Source organism: Arvicanthis niloticus, chromosome 2 (genome assembly GCF_011762505.2).
Source record: "Arvicanthis niloticus isolate mArvNil1 chromosome 2, mArvNil1.pat.X, whole genome shotgun sequence".
NCBI lineage: Eukaryota > Metazoa > Chordata > Mammalia > Rodentia > Muridae > Arvicanthis > Arvicanthis niloticus.
Genome location: NC_047659.1, coordinates 76,686,165 through 76,713,930, shown reverse-complemented (window position 1 = coordinate 76,713,930; position 27,766 = coordinate 76,686,165). Strand labels below are relative to the sequence as shown.

The 27,766-nt window shown below is 44.7% G+C and overlaps 1 protein-coding gene and 1 long non-coding RNA gene across 6 annotated transcripts in view; one reads left to right on the top strand and one right to left on the bottom strand.

The window, feature by feature from the left end:
- Kiaa1549l (KIAA1549 like) overlaps window positions 1–27,766 on the top strand; it is a 279,869-nt gene that overhangs the window by 149,167 nt on the left and 102,936 nt on the right. For 2 of the 4 annotated variants that reach the window (XM_076929361.1, XM_034495033.2), the window contains exons 2-7: window positions 10,956–13,466; window positions 13,887–14,540; window positions 16,813–16,928; window positions 20,487–20,706; window positions 21,485–21,618; window positions 27,300–27,462. In XM_076929361.1, coding sequence (XP_076785476.1) covers window positions 10,956–13,466; window positions 13,887–14,540; window positions 16,813–16,928; window positions 20,487–20,706; window positions 21,485–21,618; window positions 27,300–27,462 — 3,798 coding nt within the window. The remainder of the gene's footprint in view (window positions 1–10,955; window positions 13,467–13,886; window positions 14,541–16,812; window positions 16,929–20,486; window positions 20,707–21,484; window positions 21,619–27,299; window positions 27,463–27,766) is intronic. The other 2 variants (XM_076929363.1, XM_076929362.1) reach the window with 1 other exon arrangement.
- Window positions 10,086–11,879, bottom strand: LOC117703427 (uncharacterized). Of its 2 annotated transcripts, none has more exons than XR_013108719.1 (3): window positions 11,818–11,879; window positions 10,802–11,267; window positions 10,086–10,596 (listed from the first exon to the last, which is right to left on the bottom strand). It is a non-coding gene; the product is annotated as an uncharacterized LOC117703427 (long non-coding RNA). The 2 variants fall into 2 exon arrangements; XR_004606164.2 differs by having other exon boundaries at window positions 11,804–11,868.

The window sequence follows — 27,766 nt, the reverse complement described above, 5'->3', positions numbered from 1 at the left end:
AGTAGCAGACCTCTGTACCCAGCACTGTGGGGAGGTGGGTGGAGACTAGCTGACTCCTGGAGCCCACTGGCCTGCCAGTCAGCCAAATCAGTGAGTTCCAAGTTCAATGACGTATTCTGTCTCAAACAATAGCTAGAGTCACCAAGGAAGACACCTAATGTTGACTTTTGGCCTCCACATGCATACACGCACAAATGCACATACCCACAGTTCCATGTGTATGTGTGTGTGTGTGTGGATATTAACACACACATATACACACTATCTGTAGGAGTTCATTGAGGAAAACCCCATAAGGTTGTATTACGAGACTGGCCCACTATTTTTCTTCCCCTTAAAATGGGATTCAGGCATGAGAGGGCATCCCATCTCATTGCAACACCCTAATCCATTTACTGCTGTGGCAACGCTTCTACTCGGCAAAACCTTCATTCTCTTCACATCTCAGGTGCTATGTTAGACTTCTTATTTCACAACTCACTGTGATATTCCAGTGGATGTATTAGCTACTTTTTGTCCTAGTTTGAAAACAACCTTGTACCATCCTTCATGCTACCAAATCAATTGTGATATCCTCTGCTCTGTCTCATCTTCCTGTACTCCTGCCTTACCATACTGCCTCCCATCACTCCTTACCTCCTCCTTCCTTCCTTCCTCTTTCCCTTCTCCTTCCCTCCCCGTTCCCCTCTCTACTTCCCTCCCTCCTTCCCTCCTTCCCTTCCTCCTTTCCTTCCACTTTAAGATAGAATCTTGCCATGTCTTGCACTCAGTGATTTTCTACTGCAATATAACAAATTGCCCCAAACTTAATGGCTCAACAGAAGTTGCTATTATGTGACGTCTCTATGGGTCACCTGGCTAGGGAAGCTTCACTGTCCCAGCTCACCAGGATCTTCTGCACAGGGTTCCAGGCTGTAACTATGGTGCTGGCTGGCTGCATGGACATCTGGAGGTGTGACTAGGGAGGAATCCACATCCATACTCACTTGCAGTTATAGGCAGAGCTTTTTGTGTGGCTGCCACAATGGGGTCTTGGCTTCCTTAAGGCTGTCGACACAGGAGCCAGCCATTCATGGTCCCTCATGACTGTCTGGAGGCCACCTAGGTCTTTGCCACAAGGACTCACACAATCAAGCTTCTTACCTCATGAAGCCACTGTGAGGGAATGAGTCTGCTAGGGCAGTGGCATCATAGATAAGGTCATTGTATCCTTTCCTTGTCTCTTGCTTAGAAATAAGTCACAGGTCCCTCTCAATATCTAGGAGGGATATCACAAAAGGAATGACCAGCAGTGGACCATGATGGCCACCTCAGAGCTGGCCAGACATCACCTACAGTAGACTTTCATCACCCTGCCTTCTTTTGTGTGTCTTAAGCTTTCTACATGTCTCCAAATTTACCTCCCCTTTTGTTTATTGATTTATGTTTGAGACAGTGTCTCATTTAGCCCAGATGCACTATGTATGTAGCCAAGGCTGATCCTCCTGATTTTCCTGCATCTTCCTCCTAAGTCCTAGAATCATAGGTGTGTTCCACTGTACCCAGCTATTCCCCTTTATTCATATGGTGCCAGCCAGAACCATAATTACAGCCCACCTAATTTCTCAGTTTTACTTTTACAATGTTCTTCTGGGCTGGGGAAATGGTTAAATGGTTAAATGCTGGGCAAGTGTGAGGACCTGGGTTTGGATCCCTAGAGCCCATGTAAATGCCTGGTGGGGGCCTTGAGGGGTCCACAACCTGTAACTCCATCCCAGAGGGTAGAGACAGAGTATTTACAGAGCAAACTAGATACCAAGACTAGCCATGTCAGCGAGCTCTGGGTTTGAATGAGACCTGACTTGATGAATAAGGTGGAAGCCATTAAAGATAACTACTGATATCAGTGTAGCCCTTTGTGTGTCTTAAGCTTTCTACATGTCTCCAAATTTACCTCCCCTTTTGTTTATTTATTTATGTTTGAGACAGTGTCTCATTTAGCCCAGAAAAAGTGGAATAAAGGACATTTCTTCTGTTTGTAGGTTTCCTCCACATGCATTGGCACACACACATACAACACACGCATACATGGGCACATATATACAACACACACAGCACACACACATACATGGGCACACACACATACAACATACACATACATGGGCACATACATACAACACACACAGGACACACACATACATGGGCACACACAAACACACATACCATAAAAAGTGGAATAAAGGACATTTCTTCTGTTTGTAGGTTTCCTCAGAAACAACTTTAATTAATACAGATGAGTTTGCTTAATTAGCAAAGACATTGTTCTAAAAACTATAATAATTTTTTAGTGACATGACAGGTACCTTTTTTTTTTTTTTTTCCGGTTCCTTGCTCCTGTCAAGAATCTAATAAAGGCTTTAGAGACCCAGTTCCTGGAAATAAAGGACACAACCCCATATGTGCTGTGCCAGTGATTCTTGCTGTGCAGCTCCCCACTCTTCTCTCAGTGTTGACGGTACTAACTTTAACATGCCCATGATTTGGGAATTTAGGCAGTGCACAATGGATACAGCTTATCTTTGCTTCGTGATGTCAGGCACTGGGTGGAAAAACTTACACAGCTGGAGAGATTTAAATTGCTGGGGGCAGAATGATCTAGAGGCCACTTTTATCAAGTGTGTATGCTGTCTGGCTGAGGTGCTTGAGTCTGGAATACTGTCTGCCTGTGGTGTGGGCTGTCCAGAGTGGCTCCCAGGTTCCAGGACAGAAGGGGACTTCCCAGGGACTCAGCTGCAGCTGTGTGGCCTTTTACGACATAGCTTCCAAAGCCATGTGGCATTATTTTGCCACACTCTAGTTGGCAGAACAAACTCAGGTCCACTCTGATTCAAGGGGGAGGAGGAAACCACCCACTCAGGGCCATAAAAGAAAAACTGCAGCCATTAAAAGGACTGCCACATGCATGCACACAAAAGTGTTTAGGGAAATACTGGAATCCCAATTTCTAAAGACTGAGTGGGGCCACAAAGGAGTCTCTATTTCTGTCTCTCTCTTGGGTCAACTTTCTTTGCAGCTTTCCTGCCTCTTCTGCCTGGACCTTTGCAGGTGTCTCCTAACTGGTCTGCTGCCATCCACTCTTGCCAGTTTGTCCCTCAACCCAGAGACAGAGTGTTTCTTCCAAAACATGACTTTGTTCCCGAATATTCCCTATGCCCCAGAGGTCATGCTTTCTTCCTCCAAGACATTGTTTACTCCAGAGTGTGGCATATAGCAGTCATTTGCCGGGGGACAGAGAGGAGGAGGGAGAAGGGGAAAAACGAAGGAAGGGAGGAAGAGATGAACCGATCTGAAAGATGCACATTCGAGTACATGTAGCAGTGATGAGCTCATTAACTTAAACTAGCGCATTGTGCTTCCCACGGTTTTATTAATTAGAGGAGTCTCTCTTTTATTATTAAGCAATAATCTTTCTTCCCTTGGTCCTGGGTCTACTGTTAAATAACACATCCAAAAGCGTTTTTCTATGACCGGTCAGATGGGTTATGGGTAAAGGCACTTACCATGGAGCCTGATGACCTGAGCTTGATCTCCAGGATACATATGGAGTAAAGAGAGAACTGGCTCCTGCAAGCTACCCTCCGACCTCCACATGTGTGCTGTGCTGTGGACATACACACATACAAGTAAATGAGTGTTTCAGAAAACCTTTCCCACTTGTGTCAGAGAGATGCAGATCCCTGTCAATGGGTCTCTTTACGTGTTTGTGACAGCCCTCATGACAGAGAAAGAGAAAATGAGTCCCTAAGGTCAATGGCGGGTACAAACACTTAGCCAACGTGCCACTTGAAGGCTCTAGTTATCCAATTTTATATTTAACTCAAGATCCTAACTTCATCCTCAGAGATAAGCTCTTTGTCCGAAGCTTTTTGACAACACTGATATTTCAGGGCGTTAGGCTTTTTTGACACTCGTAAACCTCTGAGTGTCGCCCGGGATCTCAGTGCAGGAGGACAGGGACCCCTCTTTACAAGATGCTTTTCCCTTTACAAGGTAAGATCTCCACCAAGATCATCTCCTAGATTGCATCTTCTATTTGAATATGCATTTAGGGGACTTAAGAGATGGCTAGGCTAAAAACCATTTGCTGCTCTTGCAGAGGACTTGAGTTGGGTTCCCAGCATCCACATGGCAGCTCACAGAAACCTGTAATTCTAGTTCCAGGGGTTTTGACATCCTCTTCTTGCTTCTCTGGGCACTACATGCAATGGGGCATATGAATACATCTAAGCAAAACACTCATTCACATGTAAGATAAAGTACTAACACCTTTAAATTTAATTGATATATGAAAACATAAAAGCCGTGCATGTTAATTGGATGCCACAGCATGGTCTGATGCATAGATATATTTTAAAACTAGGTTGAACACATTTCCTAAATATTTATGGTGAAACAGACAAAGTCCATTCTTCTAGCTTTTGTGAAATGTACAACACATCATCGTTAGCTCTGGCCAGTGAACTAGGCAGCACTACACCAGAGCATTCTGTTTCTGCCTAACCTTAACTTAGTACCATTGACCAACCTCTCCCCATCCCTTCCTACTCCTAATCTCCTGACCGATTTTAACTACCATTGTAGTCTCAACTTCTCTAGTCTGTACTTGGTTTGTTTGTTTGTTTGTTGCATGTGCATGGCAAATTTGGGGAATTATTTCTCTCTTCCATCACGTGGGTTCCAGGGATCAAACTAAGCCATCAGGTTTGGTAGCAAGTGCCTTAACCCACCGAGCCATTGTGATGATCTGAATGAGAATGGCCCCCCAGAGGCCCATATATCTGAACACTCGGTCCCTAGTTGCTGTAACCATTTGGGAAGGATTAGGAAATATGGCCTTGTTGGTAGAGGTGTACTTCTGGGGTTGGGCTTTGAGGCTTCACAAGCCCACACTATTCCCACACCCAGCTAGCTCTCTCTGTCCTGTGCCTGTGTATTACGATGTAAGTTCTTACCTACTGTTCCAGTGCCATGCCTGCCTGCCTGCTTGATACACTCTAATTAATAACCCTTTGAAACTGTAAGTCCTAAATAATCTCTTCTTCTGTAAGTTGCCTTGGTCATGGTGTCTCATTACAGCAATAGAAAAGTACCTAAGACAGGCATCTTGCCAGTCCCCATGTCAGTTTCTTAATGTGACGCTCAAATGTCATCCTGGTGGAGCAGGACAAAGAACCATAGCTGAGTCCTAACTCAGTTTTAGAATTTTAATTTAATGTTTTATTTTTGAATCCCCGGTGACACACAATAATAGGTTCCTTTTGACACCTTCATACACACTAATTTGTCTAATCCTCTTCTCCCTGCTCCTCTCTCCCCATCTCCCTACACCCCTCTGTCCCCAATATTCTTCTTCGGATCCCCATATCACATGGTTTCTGTTATCCTCCCATCTCCCTTACCTCAAACCTCCTCTCCCCTCTCATGGCCCCTTTCTAGTTTCATGGCCTCCATCCACCTTCATCCCACATACATGTGGACACAAACATGTAGAAGCTAGGATATGTGTATGGGAGAAGACACATGGTCTTTGTGTTACCTGTTGCCTGGGTTACGTCTCTTAGAGTATTTTCTAGTTCCACATGTTTCTCTGTACATTTCCTTTTTCTTTACCATTGAATAATTATTATCTATTGTCTGTTAATGAACACCTAAGCTGGTTCAATGTCCTGGCTATTGTGAATAGAACAGTAACAGACCTGGCTGGGCAGGTGTCTCAGTGATGAGACACAGAGGTCCCTCGGTTTTATCCCCAGGAATTCTGTACGTGGGTCGTATGGTAGTTCTATTTTTAATTTTTTTGATAAATGTCCATACTGATTTATATAGTGGCTTCACCAATCTACATTTTCACCAACAGTGACTAAGGGTTTCTACTTCCTTACATCCTTGTTGCTTTTTAAATGACAGTTATTTTGCCTGTGGTGATGCAGAACCTCTAAGTAGTTTTAATTTACCTGATGGTTGGATGTTGGACGTTACAATAATTATTTGTTGGATACTTGTATTTCTTCTTTTGAGACGACTTTAGCTCATTGGCCCATTTATTGACTGGCAGCTTTATGTCTGTGGTGTTTAATTTTGCAGTTCTTCATAGATTCTAAATGCACTATCCAGATGTACCAGATCTGGATCTAGATTGAAGCTGGCTGGCTCGCTCTCCTTCTATAAGCTGTTTGTCCACTTGGCTGATACTTTCCTTTGCTGTGTAGAGCTTTTCAATCTCATGTAATAATGTTTGCCAATTCTTGAACTATTTCCAGTTATACTTAGAGTTCTAGACAGGAAGTTCTTGCATATATGTAATTAATTTCTTTGTTCTTTTCCTGAGATGATATTATTATTATTATTATTATTATTATTATTATTACTACCACCACTACTACTACTATTATTATTTGGGTGTTTTTTCAAGACCGGGTTACACTGTTTTTAGCCTTGGCTGTCCTGGAACTAACTCTGTAAACCAGGTTGGCCTTGAACTCACAAAGATCCACCTGCCTCTGCCTTCCAAGTGCTGGGATTAAAGGTGTGTGCTACTACCACCTGGCTGTTTTTATTTTTCAATCTCTCTCTCTCTCTCTCTCTCTCTCTCTCTCTCACACACACACACACACACACACACACACACACACACACACAGAGAGAGAGAGAGAGAGAGAGAGAGAGAGAGAGAGAGAGAGAGAGAGGCATACATATGTAAGTACCCACAGAAGTCAGAAGAGAATATAGAATCTCTTGGAACTGGGCTCATCTTCTGTGTAATAGGCAATTGAATGCTTGTTTCATTAGTTATGGTATATAACTTACATACAGATGTGAATTTCAATGTATGAAATACCTTTTGGTTTAAGAATGGCAGACTTTTTACTACAGGCTGAGATTTTTCTTGCTATCTTGAATTTCTTCAGGCTCATGGTGAATTTCAGTCAGCTTCTCCTACACAGAAAGTAAATTATTTTTGAAGGGAGTTCCTCCATGATCACCTCTGCAGAAGGAAGTTTTGAAGACAGATAAGCCTGTATGTTTACTTCTACCCTGTATCATTTACCAGTAATTTCAGTTAGTTGGCATGTCACTGAAACACTATTCTCTGCAGTTCTTCACCCCAATCATCTCGTAAGTGGGTATCACTTGCTAATCGGTGAATATGGCTTCTTTCTCAGCTTTATGCATGTCATTGATAGTTTTTTTTTTTAAGTTACTACACTCTAAAGTCAACAGTGCTTAAGAAATATTCAACACATATTCCAAGGGTTGAATAGTGAAAAGTCAGTTGAATTAAAATAGTCAACATTTGAAGACAGCAAGATGGCATAAAAAGAGATTTGCCACAAAACCAGATGGCTTAAATTCAATTCTCAGAACCCACATAGTAGGACAGAAAACAATGCCCAAAAGTTATCTTTTGACATACCTGCAGATACACATTGTTGATTCAAGTTGTCAGGCTTGGTGTCACATGCCTTCGTCTGCTGAGACATGTCACTGGCCCAGAGAGGGATCTCTAGAGTGTCTTCCTTCAACATTAAATGTCTCAGCTAGAAGACACACTTGGGTTTGTTTTTTTTTTTTTTTTTTTTTTTTTTTTTTTTTTTTTTTTTTTTTTTTTTTTTTTTTTTTTTTTTTTTTTTTATCACTCGTTAATGGGAGCTCATCACATGGTGCCCAGCCAATCATCGTGATATTTTAAAAAGTTCATTCATGAGGCTTCATGAGTTCATGTGTTCAGAAGGTAGAGATAGTGTTAATGTGTGTCTCACCGGAGCACAGCAGATGGCACTTCTTAAAACTGTCTCTAGTTTACTTCCTTTCCCATTGGGAATCGTGTGGGAGAATAAAGGCTCCCCTGGGAAACCCAGGATTCTAGTCAGAAGAAACAAATCCACTCGGGGCCATCATTCTTCAGTTTAGCCTGGGGTTTTTCATCAGCCCCCTCCGGTTCTGGTCAGTGAACCCCACGTTTCCACCCAGCAGCCGTTTCTCCCTGTTTGCAGCATGTCTGTGAGAGAACATCTTGCTAAAAGCAAAAGCTGCTCGGCCTAAGCATTCTCCTTCGTTACCAGGCTATGTCTTTGAAACAAGACAAGTTTGTTTTGACTCCAGAATCCAACCAATGGTTGAATCTGTTTTTAAAATAGCACACAGAGATCCTATCACCTGACATCCAAATCATAAAAAAGATTCTAAAACATAACTGTAAAATAACGAACTGTAAAGCTACCTTAGATAGAAGTTCTGCTCAATCACATGCATCACAACACGGTTAGATGCAAACACTCCACAGGCTGTATGGCAGATGACATGGATGGGGACTGGAGAGGATGAAAGCCATGCCATGTACCTTCCATGTCAAACTGTGGCTGCCTTTGAGAAGTCACGTGTGATAACACTGGAGCACAACTTCCACTGTAAACCATGAAGCAGGTCCCAAGAAGAGTGGGAACCTCCGTATAGTGCTATGTAGACTTAAGTGTCCCGGAGCCATATGCTTCCTGCTCCCCCCTAGTCCATTGAAGGTGGCTTTGCCTAGCTGAGGCCATAGGGAATGCAGGGTCCTGTAGATAGAGGCCCAAGAGTTCTGATATGGTTATAAGGAGCCAGTCAGCCTTTTGAGGATGGCTCACTCAGAAGACATTGTTTGCCTTACATAATGTAACACTCCCATTGAGGATGTTGGCAGTGTGGGTTTATACCTGACAAACCCTTAAAATAACTTGAGGCCAATGTCTTATATCTGAATCCCAACTATGGGAAAAACTTAAAAACAAGAATACAGGACCAGAGAGGTGGCTCAGAGCTTAAGAGCATTTGTTGTTCTTCCAAAGGACCAGTGTTCAATTCCTAGTACCCACATGGTGGCTCAGAACCAGCTGAGACTCCAGTTCCAGGGAATTTGACACCTTCTTCTATGAACGCCAGATAGGCATGTAGTATGCATAGATACATGCAGGCAAAATACCCATACATATAAAATAATTTAAAATTTTTAGTAAGAAAAAAAAGGAAAATCACAAGAACACAGAGGATCAAAAAGAAAGCTGTCTACGTGTTCTTATTTGGGGTGAAAGACACCATCTACCCTTCTTTTTCCAAGCTGCACAAGGGGAAAACAGAAAAACCATTTCAGAAGACAATTACAGCTCAGCTTTTGACATGGAGAGGCTATTGCATATTCACAAAGCTTTCCTATTATAAGACTTTCTCCAGTTGTTACTCTTTTTTTGGTTGGCAAAATACAGTCCCTGAGAAAAACAAGTGGAGATGCAGGCTAGCCCTGGGAGGCAGGACCCCTCACAGGGGCCTGTTTTTGTGCTCTTCCAGCAGAGGGCGTCCCCTCTGTGGTCCACAGCTCCTCTTACATTAAACAAGCAAGCCCAGGCTGTGACCAGAGCTTGTTTGTTTCCGCGATTTCCTGCACAGACCCCGCCTGTCCCTCCACCTCCATGAGTTTATTTGTTTTCCCCACAGTAGCTGGGTGGAGTAGTTTGGCTGTGTCTGTTGTTCTTTATATGCAGTCAGAGACACATGCCCAACTCTGGGTGGCTGAAGATAAGTATCAACCAGACCTGAATTCCTAATAAATGGATTCTATCAAATGACTCTAATGTTTTCACAGAGAGTGTGGAAATCTGTTCAAGTATCATTCCTTTCATTTAAAATTAGAGCCGGAGGAGACCACCCAGTTGGTCAAGTCCTTGTCCCTGAAACAAGAGGAACTAATTGGGTTTGCTCTCCAGAGGCCAGTAAAAAACTAAGCACACCGGTGCATGCTTGTAATCCCAGCATGGGGGATGTGGAGAGAGGAGGATTGATCTCTGGGGCTCTCTGGTTAGTTAGCCCAGCTTTCTTGGCAAGTTCTAGTGAGAGATCTTGTCTCAAAGAACTGTGGATGGCTCTTGAGAAACAAATGGCACCTAAGGGTGGTGTCTGCCCTCCACATGCATGGATACTCTTACACACACACACACACACACACGCACACGCACACGCACGCATGCGCACACACACACACACACTGGGCTGGGTAGTAAGAAGAGAAATATTAGTTGAGAACATTTAGCTACTTTATGCACCATCAACCCAGAGAAGCCAGGAAGGGGTCATCATAGAGCAGGGCATGTGCTGTCCCAGACTTCCATCTTCCCTGCCCTCCTTTCCTGCTGAGTGTCAATCCCTCCTCACCTTCCTGCTGGGCGTCACACATTGTGCTGACAGTTCTGGTCTCAGGAGGTGCTTCTAGTGACAACAGGCCTTTTGAGAGGTGTCTCCTTTTCTAGGTGGAATATGAATTTCTTTTGGAAAATAACCTAATGTGAAAGAAATCCCTTCTGCTCCTTGACACAGCATGAACAAAGAACCAGAAATCCTTTTAAATCCAGGAGAAATGCGTTCTATTGAAGCCATTTATCCTTGAGATATTTCCTTGAATATATTTTTCACATTGATGGAGAACAGTCCTTCAGTACTGTGCATCATGGGTTCTTGGGTCGTGTCTACTTTGGTATCATTTGCTAGCTGCAGGCAGCCACATCTTTCTCATTTTTGTATGCTTTAAGCCTAGTAAGTGATAGAAAACAATTTAAATACCTGAGTGTTTCCCATAATGTTGTTTAAAAATCCCTCCATCAACCAGCCGTGGGAGGGAGAAGCAGGTGAATATCTGTGAATTACATAGTGAGACTCGGTTTCAAAAAATTCCTTCATCAAAGGCTAATTTTTATAAGCATTGCACTGTGGGTTTCTTGCAACACACTGAACTTACTTGGTTCCTTGTTTGAATTGTTTCACGAAGGTTCTGTGATGAGTGGAAGGACTATGGCCAGGCAGGGCCTGCCTTGCCTGCTCCTTGTCTCCAGCTCCTGCCTGTTACAGCTGCATCCTGATCCCATGTCTCATGCGGATGCTTTCTTTCACAGGGACAGACAAACTACAGATACATGTCACTCCGACCTCAGAGTCCTTTCCCCTTGGGAAATTGTTACCAATTTCACCAACATGGCCTTTCTTGGAAGTCAAGTCTTCCTCAGCAGCAGACAGAATCAAGAATGTGCTGGGACAGCCTCCTGACAACACAACCTTGCCACAGCTATCCCAGACACCTCTGCCCAAGGCACACCGTAGGACCAGGGCTCATGTGGACTTCTCTTCATCCCTTTACCAAGGAAGTGGACATAGCGCCTCCCTGGATCTTGCCAAGGACCCCACTGAGACTCTGGTCCAAACAAGGCCTGAAGGGGGAAGAGAAGCAGCGGACATGTCAGGTTTGCCTCACACCAGCATGCTTCCCCCATTACCTACAGCCCCATCAGCCACCTCGAGTGCTATCTCCCCATCACAGCCCCTGGTAGGGATGCCTTCCCTTTCAAAGCATCTGTTGAGGTCAGACAGCTTTCTTCTTTTCCCTCCACCACCATCATTTTCATTGGCCCCTGATTCACCACATTCCATCACCCCTCCTAAGCCAGTAGAGCATTCCACCAAAGTGCCTTTGTTTCCCCAAATGACACCAGCTGACTCCTCTTCAGGCCAGAGCCCAGTTAATGTCCTAAGCCCATTTTTTCATAAAACAAACCTCTTTTCATCCAGAAATGCCCAGACTTTCATAGGTACCCCTCACCTAGACTTTTCTACATCCTCAACAAAGCAGTACGCTGAGCTGTCCCCATCAGAGAGTCCCCGCTCAGCAGCTTCCCCAACTCCTGGGGTCCTGAGCTCCATGGCAGAACTGGACCACCTGTCTCTCCCTTCCCTAGCCCCTGGAGACCTTCCAGGTAGAACCTTCTCATGGTCCATGTTGGAAGAGGCTTCGAGTCCTGTATCCACCCAGCCAGTCCACACAGCGGGGCCTTTCAGAGGGCGCAGTGCAGTATCATTGCCGATTTATCTGCACTCAGCGGCAGCAAGCTATGAGGCCTGGGCCCCACGTTTGCAGACTGCAGAGTCAGTGATGACCAGCAGAGAGCTAGCCCCTGTTCCTCCTACAAATAGTTTTGCCAACTGGCCACATTTGTCAGAAGTGCCAGAGAATTCCAGAAAGCCCACCCTCTCCCCAGAAAACAAACCTTCCTCTTTGGTGCCTCCTCCTCAGCCTCTCACCACACTCAGTCAAGGGCAAATGGTCCATTCTGAGGCAGCTCCTGGATCACCACTGAAGGGGACAGGCGCCCCTCTCTCCCTGCTTACTGTCCTCCAGCCCAATAAAGATCATACCTCTCCAGCCCCTGTGCCAGAGGAACCCACGTCCCAGGAAGCCAGCCATGATGAGTACTTTCCTGATGTAGCCACACACCTCCTCTCAAGCAAACTTCCTAATCTCCCTCCTACAATTTGGACATTTCCTCAGCAAAAGGAGGACAGGGCAGCAGCCATTTTCTGGACAAATGAGAAGACAAATGGGACAGTTTCTCTGTGGGCTCTTCCAACTAAAGAGGCCTCCAGTCGTCGTGCAGTGGATGGATCCACCTCTGATTTTAACACAGGCCATAAATCACCTCTCATCATGACAGCACTAAGAACAGACCTCTCTCCTCCAAGGTCACCTCCATCATCCATGCTCACCACACAAGCCCCTTCTCCCGGCTCTCCCAGCACCAAGTTGGAGACTCTCACAGCTGTCACAAGCCAGTCAGAGTTGCCAGCTTCAGCTTCCAAACAAGTGACAGCGCTTTCCTCCTCTACTGACATCCATGGTCTCCCAACAATGGGAGGCACGGGAAAGCCAGCAGCCACAGATGTTTTCTGGAGCTTTCTTTCAGCAGAAACTGCATCCCTCGCAACACAATCGGCAATATCTGGCTTGCAGCAGCAAACAGATCCCAATGTAAACACTCATACAATTAACTCCACAGATTGGGAACCTCATCCAGCTTCGGCGGCTCTTCCCAGTGGTACAACTTCAGCTGTCAATGTATTACAATCTCAGAATTTCAAAGAGCCCGCTGGGCAGTTGGTGGCTGCAGACAGCTTTAACTTCCAGGATCCAGTCCTCAGTCCCGGTACCAGTCAGCCTCTCCAACTGTCAGAAGAGGCTGTAGTCGAAAGCCACACAGACCTCCAGCTCACAGGCAAGCATGCTGGAGACTTTGACACAGAAATGATTCATGACTACTCATCCACAAGTCAACAGCCTATGTCACGGCTGCCCATCCGGCTGGCCCATCCTTTTTGGCCAACCTGGCCAAGTTTAGCTTCTGCAGCTAGCTTGCACCAAATGCTTTCAGACGGAACAGACACAGGTTCACAAATTTCCAGTGACATCTATCTATCGCCAGGGAAAAATGGCTCCCCACAATTCCAGAGTGTCCTGGAATATCACTCATCTACAGCCTCACCTTCCGTATCAACCGGTGTCTTTTCCAGGACCCCTTCCAAAGTCCTGCGAACCTCTCGGCGCCCCAAGAAACGGACAGGTGCAGCCACTAACACAGGTAGTTTGTTTCCTGGTACCCAGAAAACAGGTATGACTGTTTTTTCGGCCAAAGCATCTTCAAGCTCCACACAGATGCTCCGCTTTGCTTTGAAGCAGCCTGCCTCCCCTCGCTCGGTAGTGAGGTGCAGCTCCAGACAGGCATGCCGCCGATCCACCCTGCCTACCTGATTTTTTTTTTTTTTGAAAGTATTCAAATGTATGTCCTTGTTATCAACAACCATGGCTTTGCTGTAAGCGGCATTCTTGTTATGGCTAATTGACTTAAAGAACCAAAAGCTGTTTCCCCGAGTTCTCCCCTCGGCAAGCCTGGAGTGCAGAGACTTCTTACACTAGCTCATAAGTGACATTCCTTCATCATCAAGACAGTGGCGTGTGCATCCCGGTCCAATGACAAACTTTTCCTTTTCTCTCTTTGCAGTGGAAACCTCAGTGTCCTCCAAGGGAGAACTGTCAGCAACCGCAGCAGCTGCCGCCACCACCACATTGTTTCTGAGAAAATCAAGTCCAGCGCCATTGTCTGCAGCCCTGACTGCTAAGGGCACTGGCGGCGGCAGCAGCAGCAGCAGCAGCAGCAGCAGCAGCAGCAGCAGCAGCAGCAGCTTAGCCAAGAGCAGTCTGGCCACTGCTCTAGCTAAAAATGTCACCAACAAGGCAGCATCAGGCCCAAAGGTGACAGCAGGGACAATCCACACAGCCTTTCCATTCACACCAACCTACATGCTTGCCCGGACAGCACACAGCATGAGCACACACACAGCCATGCAAGGGGCCACAGGCTCTGCGTCAGGCCTGTTGTCCACAACACACCTCCCCAAGAAGCCACAAGCCATGCACACTGGCCTCCCTAATCCTACCAGGCCAGACACACCCAGAGCATCCACGCCCCGCCCACTGACAATCACAGCTGGGCTGACATCCATTACAGCATCAGTAAAGGCCACGAGACTGCCATCTCTGCAGACAGGAAACACAGATGCTGCTTTTCCGGCTGTGTCTACTGCAATGGTCACAACTGGCAGAATGGCATCCAACTTGGACTGTCAGATGTCCCACAAGTTCCTAGTGAAGACAGGTGAGAGGTCACTGTCTTATTGTTCTGAGGACAAAGAAGCAGTCCTGACTTCAAAGATGATAATAAGAGTTCTCTTAGATCAGTGCTTGTCAATCAGGAGCACACTCGCCCTCCCTTTCCAAGAGGTATTTGGCTCTGTCTGGAGACTTCATGGTTGTCACACTTGTGGAGGCGAGTATTATCTGGAACTTGCAGGCACCTAGAATAAAGTTTGACATTCCCCAGTGCTCAGTCTGCACAGTAATGACTGTCTGCAACTGGAGACAACACTCAGTTGCTAAAGTGCTTAACAAGAGGACCCCAGTTTTTGAATCCATGTTTTTAAAAAGCTGGGTATGATAGTTTATAAGCCCGGAGCTATAGGAGAGGAGAAACAGTCAGATCCCTGGGGCTCACTGTCCAGTCAATCTAGCCTACTTGGTGAGCTACAGTGAGAGACCCTGTCTCAAAAAACAGGGTGGGTAGTACCTGAAGAATAACCTGGACACAACTAAATACACACATGCACCTGCACTCAGTTGAGTGTGTGTATGTGCATGCACACTCACATGTACACACTCATACGCACATGGACACACATGAGGTGGAAAGACAGAACCAGACTAATCCATATGTTCAGGTTGAGAAACCTCAACTCTTAGTAAGTTTCAGAGAAGGAGAACATCGGATGACATGGATTCTATTCTCAGGATTGGTTCTGATGTCAGAGGTGCCCAGGAAAACCCCAAGTACTCCAGTAGGTCAGGGAATGCCAGAACACAGCGTGTTTTGTCTGTGAAGTACACCAGGGATGTCTCACATGAATAAACAATGTGATTCATTTAACACAAAATCTTGGGGAGTGCTGCACCATTCAGAAAGGTTTTCCTAATCAGCAGATGCCAAGCAGTTAAGACACGCAGGAGAAAGCTAGAATTTCTTTTGATGTCAGGTGATTTCTTTGGGGCAGGTGATACTGGAGCCATGGGCAAAGTGGGGTTGCTCTCTCCGTCGCCCCACTTCCCGGTTGCAGCAAGTCTAGCATGCATAGCCTGCTTCCAGTAGTGTAGCAGTGTTTTCTATAAAAAGCATTAGACAAATTATTTGAAAGAGCGTGCCAGTGTTGAGCTCTCACGTCCCGCCTTCCTCCTCATCCCACAAAGAAAGAAAGGAAATTATATCTCAAGACATATCTTTTTCTAAAATGGGAAACTGTGAAACTAGGCACAGCAGAAAATACAGTATCTCTTTCTGTTTCTCAAAATTATGCCATCTGGGTTTCTATCCCCCACTTCCCTCTCCAGATCCTTACCTTCTCCCAGTCCTGCTCCACTCAGAAACACCCTGCCCTGGCACCAGCCTCAGCTGACCATGGTGACTGGACACCAGCTCTTTCCACTCTCACTCCTGAATGTCCCTCTCTCCATCCGTCCCCCCACTACCACCTGCCTAGTGGCTGCTGTCACTATCATTTACTTGTATAGGTTATCATTTCTGCAAACCTATACACGTATCTGTCTTCATACCTGTCTTCTTCAATCTATTTGTCAGCCCGTAGTCAAAAGAATCTTCTAGAATGCATTACTTTGTTATAAATCCCTTATTTTCTGTCTCCCTTAGAACCAAACTAAACACGTACACTGCCAAGATTCACCTCCTTCCCCCCCACGCCCAGCATGCCTTTCCACTTGGCACTCATGGATCTGGGAGGGTATGGGGAGAGGGGTCACAGTCTCCCCCACCCTAGCCTAGCTGACTGCTGTCGCCCCTGAGTACTCATTGGAAACATCAGTCCCCATGGAAACCTTCTCATATCCCAGCCTTTTCCACAAGCCCTGACACGACTCTGTTGTCTTCTAATAGTGACTATTAAATTCTGTCACTGATACCATTTGCATCCCCACCTGTGAAGTAGACCTGTCCCTTCTGGATTCAGGGTTGATTAGAGCTGTAGGATCCAGCTCAGGGACCGCCTCTGAGTACATTGTCAACGGATGCTGTCACAGAAAAGTGGTTGCAGCCTGATTGACTGGGGACCAGGCATACAGAGGCTGGTCCTCAAGGTCAGAGGCAGCATGGGTTAGAAATAAACTGCCTTCAGCATACAAGCTCTTTGGCATTAGAACCCTATAAATGGCTTAGGCCTTAATTAGAACCGATAGTCACTTTTCCCAGCTTGTCATCTGATGGTGGACCTTTGCTTGTTCAGCTGTGCTCTGGATTTGATAGACATAGAGGCTGGGGGCTGCTTGTTTATTGTGCGGTTCATTCTTGCTTCTGTTTCATCCCACAGTCTTCTTCCTAACTCAGAGGAGAATACAGAGCAGTGAGTCTTTGAAGCTTGGTGTGACCAAAGGGCTCACGCAGGCGTTGCGGAAGGCTTTCCACCAGAACGACATCTCCGCTCACGTAAGCTCTTGGCTTTCAACTCTTGGGTCCAGAGTAGGAGTAGGTGTTTTCCTCCTTTGTAGATGCCACACCCACACTTGCCAAAAGTAGAATCTTTTGTCATTTTGGCTGGTAGCTAACATCTTGTGGCTGGAGGGAAGGTCATTTCAAGATGAAAACTTAAGAGTAATTACCTTATATTACTTTTATACTTTAAAACATTGTCCCACTGTTACATCGTTTGAGGAATATTTAGTATCCTCCAGAAGGTGCCCATTAGTGTTTTGCTTTTGTTTTCTCTTTGTCTTCTGCATGCTTATAAATAGTGTTTGTTTCTAGGCATGTGACAGGGATAATAAAGCCTGGTAGACATTGCATGCTTATAATCCCAGACCATGAGGGGCTGAGACAGGGGGACTGACCCAAGTTTGTGGCTACAGACTAAGACTCTGTCTCAGAAACCCAACCCCCAAACCATTACTACTAGTAACAACAACAACAAAAGCCCAAATTACTTAGATCTGTAAGAAGAGTTCCACTTTGTCTGCTGTGCCAGCAGCAGACAGAGAAGTAAACATTTTTCCCTCCAAACACTTTCATGCCAAGTACTGCCTAATAACTGCTGGCTGGTTTCAATGGCACAGCCAAGTAATGGAGGCATTGTTTTTCAGTCTTTTGGGTTCATCCCAAGTAAATGCAACTGGCAGACAGAGCTCCCTTTTGTACCACTTAAACATATCATCTGGCTTCCTCTCTCGATGGTCTGGGTGACAGCTGCATTCAGGCTAGGGGTCCCACCCCACCCATCACACAGAGGACCAGGGATCAGGTTTTGGCACATCCTCTACTGGTCATTGTCAGTCTCTCTTTTACGATTCTAAAAAGAGAAAATGAGAGGAAGAAGGAAGGGAGAGAAGGAGGGAAAAGCACTCTTGACTGGGTGATCCCTGCACTGGAGACATCAACATTTTTTAATTCGAAAGTTGAACATGTAACTGCTCCCCTTCATCTGCCTGGCATGGTTTCCACTGAACCGCAGTCCTTTTCCAATGACCTCTGTAGCTTTGTCCCTTTGTGCACATGACCACTGCAACAGCCACTAGTCCTTAAAAACACTTGGTGCACTTTGTAAACGTTGCACATTTCTTTGGATACCTTTGTAGTAGCACAATGCAATTAATACAATACAGTTAATCAGTAATTCAGGATCATTTGCCATGAGTAACTGGTAGTGGCAAAAATAGTCTGCTAAGTACCAGTGAGCGGCTGCTGCCTGCACAAGGCCAGGAGGCGGAGCTTGGCATCCCCTCTGTTTAGTTACTGGTTGTTTTTTTTGTTGTTGTTGTTGTTTTGTTTTTTGTTTTTTTTTTTGTTTTTTTAAAGACATGCAAGGGTTAGAAATGAATTAAAAGCAAAGAGTTCCTGGACCAAGGCTTGTGCTTTGAGGTAATTAGAAGGGCTGAAAAGTTCCCCGCTTGCTCGTTGGGTAAGCTGGTGTTCTTTGGGGCCATGTTCATGTGCCATCTTGAAGCTCCCTGGTTAGTCATTTTTAGTAAAGAGCCAGTGGAGAACATATATGTTGCAAGGACCAAATTGCACCTGTCATGTAGCAAAATCAGTTTTCTTGGCTTCTTTGAAAAATATTTGTGACCTGGGGCCTTGTGCATGTTAGGGAAATGGTTTTTGCCTAGCCTGTCTCCCTCGTCCCACATGACACTGATGCAGCTGCAGACACCGGGAAAGCATGCACAGATTAAAGTAGCTTCACATAGAAATACAGTTTTACAACATGAAGTCCATGGGAGATGGATGGTGGTGCTGGTCGTAGCCATTAGCTGTGTATTTAAAGTATCGGTGTAAAGCACGGTTTAGATGGTAGACTGAATGTGATCTGTGTTTTATATCAATGAATAACAGAGGGGAGCCCGGGGATCCACTTGGGGGAGAGCTTTTGTCTACTGTGCACAGAGCCCTAGGTTCCACCTCTGGCCATGAACACACACACATACAAACACACACACACTATACATACAAACACCCACATACACACATACACACACACCCACATATATGTACAGACACAAACACAACCCACTCGTGCATAGAAGAGATTATAAAACAGCATCTATTCTGCATCCGTACATTTGTATGACTATGCATGTATATTTCTTTACATGTATATAAACATATATACATAAGATATGTGTTCCAGGGTAAAAGTGGTTGAAAGAAGATATACCTTGCAGGTGGTGATGGTTAATACCTGAGGCAACCGTCATTCTGTTTTCAAAACTCTAATTTTATGATAAACACCACATTTAATATATTAAAAAGCAAAACCCACATTTAAAACTATAAACATACAACTATCCACTGGGAAAGAGAGGGCTCAGACCATCAATGTCCCTTAAGACTCATCTGGGAGAGAAGCCCTCTGATTCATCCCCACCTAGGCCTTGAACCAGTAGCTAAGCCAGGGATGGAGCCAAGTCTGAAGGCCTCCTCTCTGTCTCAAGGGGAAGACTCCACTTTAGTTACTTTGTGGCCCATCCCCAGAAGGTGCCTTATCGCATTTATCATCTCTGCCTTCTGCTTCCCAGGACTGGGGAGATGTAACTTTTCCTAACCAACATTCTGTTCCTTAGTCATCCCTTCTGCCCGCTGTCCCCTTTCTGACTTTTTGATGATTTAAAACACTTAAGGAATCCAAAACCAGGTTCAGCTTTATCTCATCTGGGTCTGATGTGAGTTTGTGGGGGCGGGCTCTTCACCCATTTTGATACCACATAACTGCAGGGCATTTCTATGCCCACTCCAGTCCATTTTAACTCGCAAATAAATGATGCAGAGACCTGGTATTTTTTTTTTTATCAACAAGCTGCTGGCACTATGCTGGGCAGGTTCTGAGCTTTTCTCCGTCTACATTGCTTACTTTCTAGCCATGTGGTTTTTTACCTGCATCTGAGTCTTGCCCTGGCTCACTCTGGTCCTCATGGCAAATCCTCCTGGTCCATCCACATGGTCTCCATGCCTTCTCTTTTCCTTTCCTTCCTCTCTCTTCATCCCTCTTCCTCTCTCTCCCTCCTCCTTCTCTCTCTTCCTCTTTCTCTCCCTTTCTCTGTCTCATTCTCTCCTCCTCTCTCTCTCATTCTCTCTCTCATTCTCTGTCTATCTCTCTCTCATTCTTTCTCATTCTCTCTCTCATTCTCTCTCATTCCCTCTCTCATTCTATCATTCTCGCTCTCATCCCCCCCCCACTGGGATGGAAAGTCCTGCCCTAATTTATTCTCCTGCCCAGCTATTGGCTGCTCATCAAATTATTGACCAGTCAGAGGTGATAGAAAATAATCTTTACATATAAATCAGCATCCGAGTGCACAATCCCCCAGCCTGAGTTTTACTTTCTTGTGTTGTGATACGTTGGAACTCACATGTGCACCTTATGGGGTCGTTAGGATATTTGTTCAATGGGAATGTCTAGTCTTCTAAGTAACAGCTGTGGCTCTGAGAACACAAGAGAAGAACCTAAAATACTGTGGAAATAAACAACGAGTTCTGGGGGTCCCATTTGTTTTGTAGGTGGACATTCTGGAATATTCTCATAATGTCACAGTTGGCTATTATGCTACCAAAGGGAGGCTGGTGTATTTGCCGGCTGTGGTGATGGACGTGCTGGGTGTGTATGGAGTCAGCAATGTCACTGCCGATCTGAAGCAGCACACTCCCAACTTACAGTCTGTGGCAGTGCTTGCCTCTCCATGGAAACCCCAGCCTGCAGGTGCCTTCCAGCTGAAGACAGGCAAGTCACCCAAGGGAAAAGGCCCCATCATCCCAGGACCAGACAAGCAGATTTCTGTTTAAAAGCCCCACTGCTGGTGGCTTCTCCACCTCTGTAGTCCTCATACCTCCAAACTTCCCTGTTCATCAGAGGTCCCAGAATCCTGCCTAGTGGCTGTAACCCTAACTTTCTTAGACTCATTCCCCCATAGAGGCTTTTATTCTCAATCTGTATGTTTCGTGAGTCACAGCACAGAATACCATGTTTCCCCATTTCTTAGCAGTCTTAGTACTAAGACTTGAGTGCTTATAAAACCTATAGTCTGGAGCTAATGGGTTTGGTTGTTATTGAAGGGGTTCCCCAACAAAGGCTTTGACACCTTTCTCTCAATTTCCCTTGTAATTTCTGATTTGCAAAGTCTGTAAACCACAAGAGTGGAGAAACCACTGCAATGGGAACTGTCAGCTTAGTGATGGAGGACATTTGACGGTCACCATCCACAGAAATAGATGACACTGTTTGTCATCTTTGAGCAGATGTCTGTAGAGTCTCATGGGATAAAGTCATGATATCCGTTGTGTTGGAGAGAACCTTGGGTTCAATCATGCTTTTAATTATCCTCTGCTATAAATCATCTTAAGAGGCACTTTCAAAGTATAATTAAAGTTTGTCTGGTCTTTTTGCTTATTTGCTTCATTTCTGTAACCTAAAAATCATGCTGTTTTGTATATTGGCTGCTATTAAATTTGAGGAACTAAGACAGAGCCTTGGCAAGTGCTGATCCCTGGTTCTTCTTCAGTGCTGCAGTTTGTAAGCCAGTCAGACAACATCCAGTCCTGCAGGTTTGCCCAGACAATGGAGCAGAGGCTGCAGAAGGCATTCCAGGATGCAGAGAGGAAGGTCCTCAACACCAGGAGCAACCTGACAGTTCAGGTAGGGAGCAGGGGTGTCAGGCTGCAAAGACAGACAGCCATAGTGCATAGATTGACCAGAAATGATGTGGTTCCCCCATCTAAACTGTCATATGCAAATGTAAGTTTGTACTTTGGGCAGGTGATATAGATAGTTGTGGCATTGGCGAGGGTGGCTGAGATCTGGCTATGGCAGGTAAGATTCCATGTCACTATGAACCTACCACAGTTCCAGATGAATATTTGTTTTTTATATGTAATGCTTCATCCAGTCTTTCTAATGAGTTTATTATTAGAGAATTAAACCTGAGTATACCTTATAAGTTGAATTAATATTTCTCTCTCTCTCTCTCTCTCTCTCTCTCTCTCTCTCTCTCTCTCTTTGTGTGTGTGTGTGTTTGTGTGTGTGTGTGTGTGTGTGTGTGTTTAGAGGAGTACATACTATGATGCAAACATGGAGTTGAGAGGACAGATAATGAGTTCTCTCCTTCCACCATGTGGGTTCCAGCAATCAAGCTCAGGTTGTCATGCTTGGAGGCAAGCACCTTCCTCTGCTGATGGTGCCTGTGAATTGATTTTAAATCACCAACTCCATTGTGATTTTATGTGATTAACTGTTGTGTGATTTTTATTGAGCTAGTTCCAAATTTCAACACAAAAATATCATCACATGCAAACAAAAACATCCATGAAAGACACCTTTTATAGTGTGGGCTCGCTTTCAGCCAGCTACTGTGCTCAGTGTTTTACAAATATTCTTCTGTGTAATGATCAGACATCTGAGATATCATCTCCATTTTGTTCAGGTGAGAACTGAGAGGATTATGACATTCCCGGAAGGTCACATGGTTGGAAAAGAATGAAGCAAAGATGTGAGCACAAACTCTGTGTTCTCATCCACCATGCTGTACCAACACTGACACAGTGTAGGAAGAGTGTCCCTGAGCCCTTGGCAAGTGCACAAAACTTTCCCAGGGAACTGGCTAACAGTGTGAGCACAACCAAAAGCCTTTCTCAGACCCGTGTGTGTGTGTGTGTGTGTGTGTGTGTGTGTGTGTGTGTGTGTGTGTGTAGCTAAGATCTCAGTAAGGATAGACACTTCTTAATAATATTCATCCAGCCCCCAAATTCTCTAATTAATGCTACTATTCTGTGTCTATTTTGTCTACTGAACTAAAGCCTTTGCAATTAGACCGGGGGCTTTTGAATTTGACATTTAGCATAAGTGAATTATCAGCAAAGCCAATACAATGTAGAGAGCACATAATCTAATTTGCAGAAGCAGCTTTCCTTTTCCAGACTCAGGCAAAGTAGATCGGCGAGGATCTCATTACAACTCAGTGGCGAGGATCTCATTATGACTCTGCTCTTATTAAGATCTAAGATCTAACAATGTGTCACAGATTTAAGATTTATGTAAGCAGTGTGACTCAGCTCTTGTGGGAAATCTTTTTCTTCAGGGTTAGACCTCTGGTCTTAGCTGGTATGTGAACCTAGGTGGTTATTGGTACAGAATACACTTTAAGAGATTTCTTGAGTGCCTGCTGTTTATTAGATGCTGAGAGATCAGATACCATGATAAATAAGTTGCCCTTGGCCTTCAGCCTGTTTTGAGCTGGTTATGGGTCATCAGATGAAATGTAAGGAACAATGCTTCCTTAGAAAAGACTAGAACAGGTGACTTGACCATTGCATCTAACTAGATTTGAGATGTTCCTCAACATGTTAGAAGCCTTCAAAATTAATTGACTGAATTATTTTTATCAATTCCATTTTATGATTGGCCTTGGCCATTATGAAGTAATGTCACTGGATTTAACACTCTTTTCTTGGTCCCTATATCATCACAGATAACTTCATGTTCACTGTCTTCCTAAGATCATGATACTTTGACTTTCAAATTGATGTTTTTGTAACACATTTATATTTCATTATATTAAATATAATGTGCATGGTACTTTGAATACTTTGTGGGATTAAAAAAACGTAAATATCAGAGTCATTGGAAAAGTGACTTTAACAAAAGCACGCAGCATTAGGAGCTAGATTATAGCTGACTCCATGAGGGTTGTAACAGAATACAAGCTTATGAGACAAGCAGAAAGAGGCTGTGCTGGCCTCCCTCCACTGAGAAGGTCATAGCTTATTGGCTAGAGGCACAACTGGATCCAGCTGCATCAACATTGTCTTCAGGAAGTTCTCTGTTCATCTTTTGGCTTGACTTCCTCTAGACCCCTCCTCTTCTTTCTTCTCCTTTTAAGACTTATTGGTTTTTATTTTACTGTATATATGTATATGTATGCTTTGCCTACTGTATGAACATCTGTGTATCACGTGCTTACAGTGCCCATGGAGGCCAGACGATGGCCTCTGATCTTCTAAAACTTGGGTTACAGATGGCTCTAAGATGCCATGTGGGTGCTTGGGAAACAAACCCAGGTTGTCTGAAAGAACAGCAAGTGCTCTTCACTACCGAGCTGTCTCTCCAACCCCTGCACACTTCTTACCTGTGCTGAGTAATTCTTGGTACTTCCAGATTTATCTTATTCTTATTGCTTATGGTCTTATGAAACCAAAGAGCCTTTAAAATTTTTATTTATTTTTTGTTTGTTTATTGGTGTCATTGCAGTCCAGACCCTGGGACTGCCTCTCATTGGCCCACTGTGCCCACTTCTGAATTGGTAACTGTGGCCAAGGAGATGAAATATCCTGGTCAACATGGTCTGGCACAGACGCCTACTCTTGAAACATGAGAAGGGAGCAGCCGTACCCAAAGTACATGGACAAAGTGGAGAAAGGAGGTGACTTCCCAGGGACCATGGTGTTACTGTCACAGAAGGAGAAAGGTGGTGGCAACAAAGTGTTCTGCGGTCTATCTAATGAGCTAATGAACCAGATTGAGTGAGTGAAGAGATGGGATGAAAGGTTTCATAAAAAGGCGTGACCAAGTTTACTACAGAAGATACAAAGGCATAGAAACAGAGCTGTGTTTATTGCTTGAAAGAGCTTAAACTATATTATCTCAATATTCCCCAATGAGAATTGTGGATTGAATATGATCTCTACCAAAATCCCATTCTAGAGGCAGAGACAGGATGATTGCTGTAGATGCAAGGGCAGTATTGCTTGCTTAGCAAGTTCAAGACCAGCCAGGGTACATAGTCCTGTCTCGGAAAACAGAGACGGGAGGAGCAGGGGCTAGAGCGAATGCTTGCTGCTCTTATAGAAGACCCAAATTCAGTTCCCAGTACCCATATCAGGCAGCTCACAGCCCAACTCTAGAGGTTCTGACACACTGTTCTGGCCTCCATGAGCACCTGTATACACCAATACATGCATGTGTACACACACACACACACACACACACACACACACATCTTTTAAGAAAGATTAAAAAAAAAAACCCACTAGTGATGGTTTTAAAGACAGAAACTGAATAATCTATCCTGAAGTCCATATACAGCCTCCAAAGACTTTGAACAGCAAAAGCAATCTTGGCAAAGAACGAATTCTGTGTCACACTTTCTTGTTTCAAAAGTTTACTTTTAAAAAGCTAATATAACCAAAACAGTGTGCTCTCAACTGTATGAAAGACATAGAGACCAATGGTCTAGATAGAGGCTAGGAAAAAAAACAAAACAAAAAACAACTTATATAGGGTAAAACGATTTTTACCAAGGCTGGGCTATGAGGAAAATGGTAATCTTTTTAATAGTGGATATCACATTACAAAAGAAGGAAGTTGAAGCTATACCTAACATCATCAACCGAAATCTCTCAAGTGGATCAAAGGCATGCATGTAAGAACTAAAGCCAAGGGGGTCAGAGCATGGAGGAAAGAGCTCGCAGGCCTGTGTGTGTTGGACCCCACCGGAAAGACCACAGAGCCAAGAGAAACAAACACATTGGATGCCCTCAAAAGCAAGAACTTCACCCATCAAGTGACACTAATAACAGAATAAGAGACACCACAGGATTGTGAATCGTCTATCGGTTAAGTGGCTGATATCTAGACCCAGAACTTAAAGACACAGAGAGAACTCCTGCCATGCATCCATTAAAAGAAAGTGAATGGGAAAAGAGGTCTGGGATCTGTGCTGAATTTGCCTACTATGCATAATGCCCTGGGTTTGAACTATCACCATGAGGAGAGATGGGGGGAGGGCAATAAAAAGGCTTTGACCGGACACTTAAGTAGTCATGAGACACCATTTTACATTTATTAAGATGATCACTCTCAAAAGCAAAGCACAGCCCTAGAAAACAGTGTGAGTTGTGAGGGCCTAGAGAAGTTAGGAGCCTTGTGTGCAGCTAGAGGGATGTGGACAGATAGCCACTAAGGACAATAGGACCATGTCCACTCCGCCCTCTTTAGCCAACATCACTGGACAAAGAAACCATTGTGTAGTCCTTGAGGGCTGGCCTACGGGATGCCCTCTGTGACATACAGGGCAGTGGCAAGGAGATCTGGAGAGAAATGGCACACACTGCACACGACGCAGCAAAAGCTCCCTGCTAAGCACTGATTTTTCTCCTGCTCATGTTTTTCAAATGTTTGAGATATTTTTATCCATACATTGACCCAGAAAACCTCATTCCCACCCCCAGCAACTAAAAAAAATGAAATAAGATGAGCATGAGAAGAAACCCATGCTATCTTACAGACCTTTCCCCTCATAATCCACATCAATTAATGGTTCAGAAAACAAAGTAACTGCTCTATAAAGGATTTCTCTGATATTTCTGAATTCCTGTTATGCCCGTATTCAGTCACCCTGCTCAAAACACCAGGTGCACATTCCTTTTGATATGAAAGATCCCAGAACATTTGACAGTTGGGCTCTCCGTTGATATCTGTATGCTCTACTTCCAGAATTTTAAGTCATTTGAGATATTTTAGCCCAAATAAAGGACACAGGAGCAGTTAAAAGCTGAAAATCAAGACTACTTGAGTTCAAATCCTGTTACTATCTTACTTTGGTGTGTGTGTGTGTGTGTGTGTGTGTGTGTGTGTGTGTGTGTGTGAAGAGACACTGTAACCAAGGCAACTCTTATAAAAGAAAACATTTAATTGGGGTTGGCTTACACTTACAAAGGTTCAGTCTATTATCACCATGGTGAGAAGCTTGGCAGTGTGCCAGCAGACTTGGTGCTGGAAGAGCCAAGAGTTCTACATCTTGATCCAAAGGCAGCCAGAAGGGGACTATAATTCCACACTGGGTGGAACTTAAGCATAGGAGACCTGAAGCCTACCAGCACGGAGACACACTTCCTTCAAGGCCACACCTATTCCAAGAAGGCCACACCTCCTAATAGTGCCACTCCTCATGGGCCAAGCATTCAAACATGAGTCTACAGGGGCCAAACCTATTCAAACCATGTTATGGATAAGCTTTATGACCTCAGGCAAATTCCTGTTACTCTAGGCCCTGTTTTCCTTATTCATGAAAGGCAGTCATAAATGGATGCTACTCCCAGGGTTAGATCAAGATGCAGATGAGGTGTCCATAACCCAGTGCCTGGCATGCTCCTGCAATCTGTAAACAATGATTTGATATTCTTTTTTCCTCCTTGCTGTCTCCCCACTGCCCTTCCATCGCCACCCACGACTTCTGTTGAAACGTCCCTTCCTCGGCCTCCATGAGACACAGACCCTCACCTTATTTGGCCTGTCTCCTTCCCCTTTGCTCCTGTGTCATTCAGATCGTGAGCACGTCCAATGCCTCCCAAGCCGTCACACTGGTGTATGCTGTGGGCAACCAGAGCTCGTTCCTCAACGGCACCGTGGCCAGCAGCCTCCTTAGCCAGCTCTCAGCTGAGCTGGTGGGATTCTACCTCACCTACCCTCCACTCACCATCGCTGAACGTGAGTACGTGCACCACAGCCTCATGCAGAAGGGCCCTGTGGTTTCCCTGGGGGATCTTTCGCCACAAAATAGAAGAGCCTCTGTTGTGCTGCCTTGTATTACCTTGAGCAAGTGAGAATAAAACAAATGGGGGTTGAACTGACAAAAAGTTCATTGCACACTGCAAGAAAGCCCCCCTTTTTTGCTTACAATAAAGCCCACCAAGCAGGTGTAAAACGAGAAGAGAAAATTGAAGCCCCCTCCCAACACAAGTTTTCACAGGATATCCACTCTTCCACAGCTAATAGGGCTGCACTGGGACCT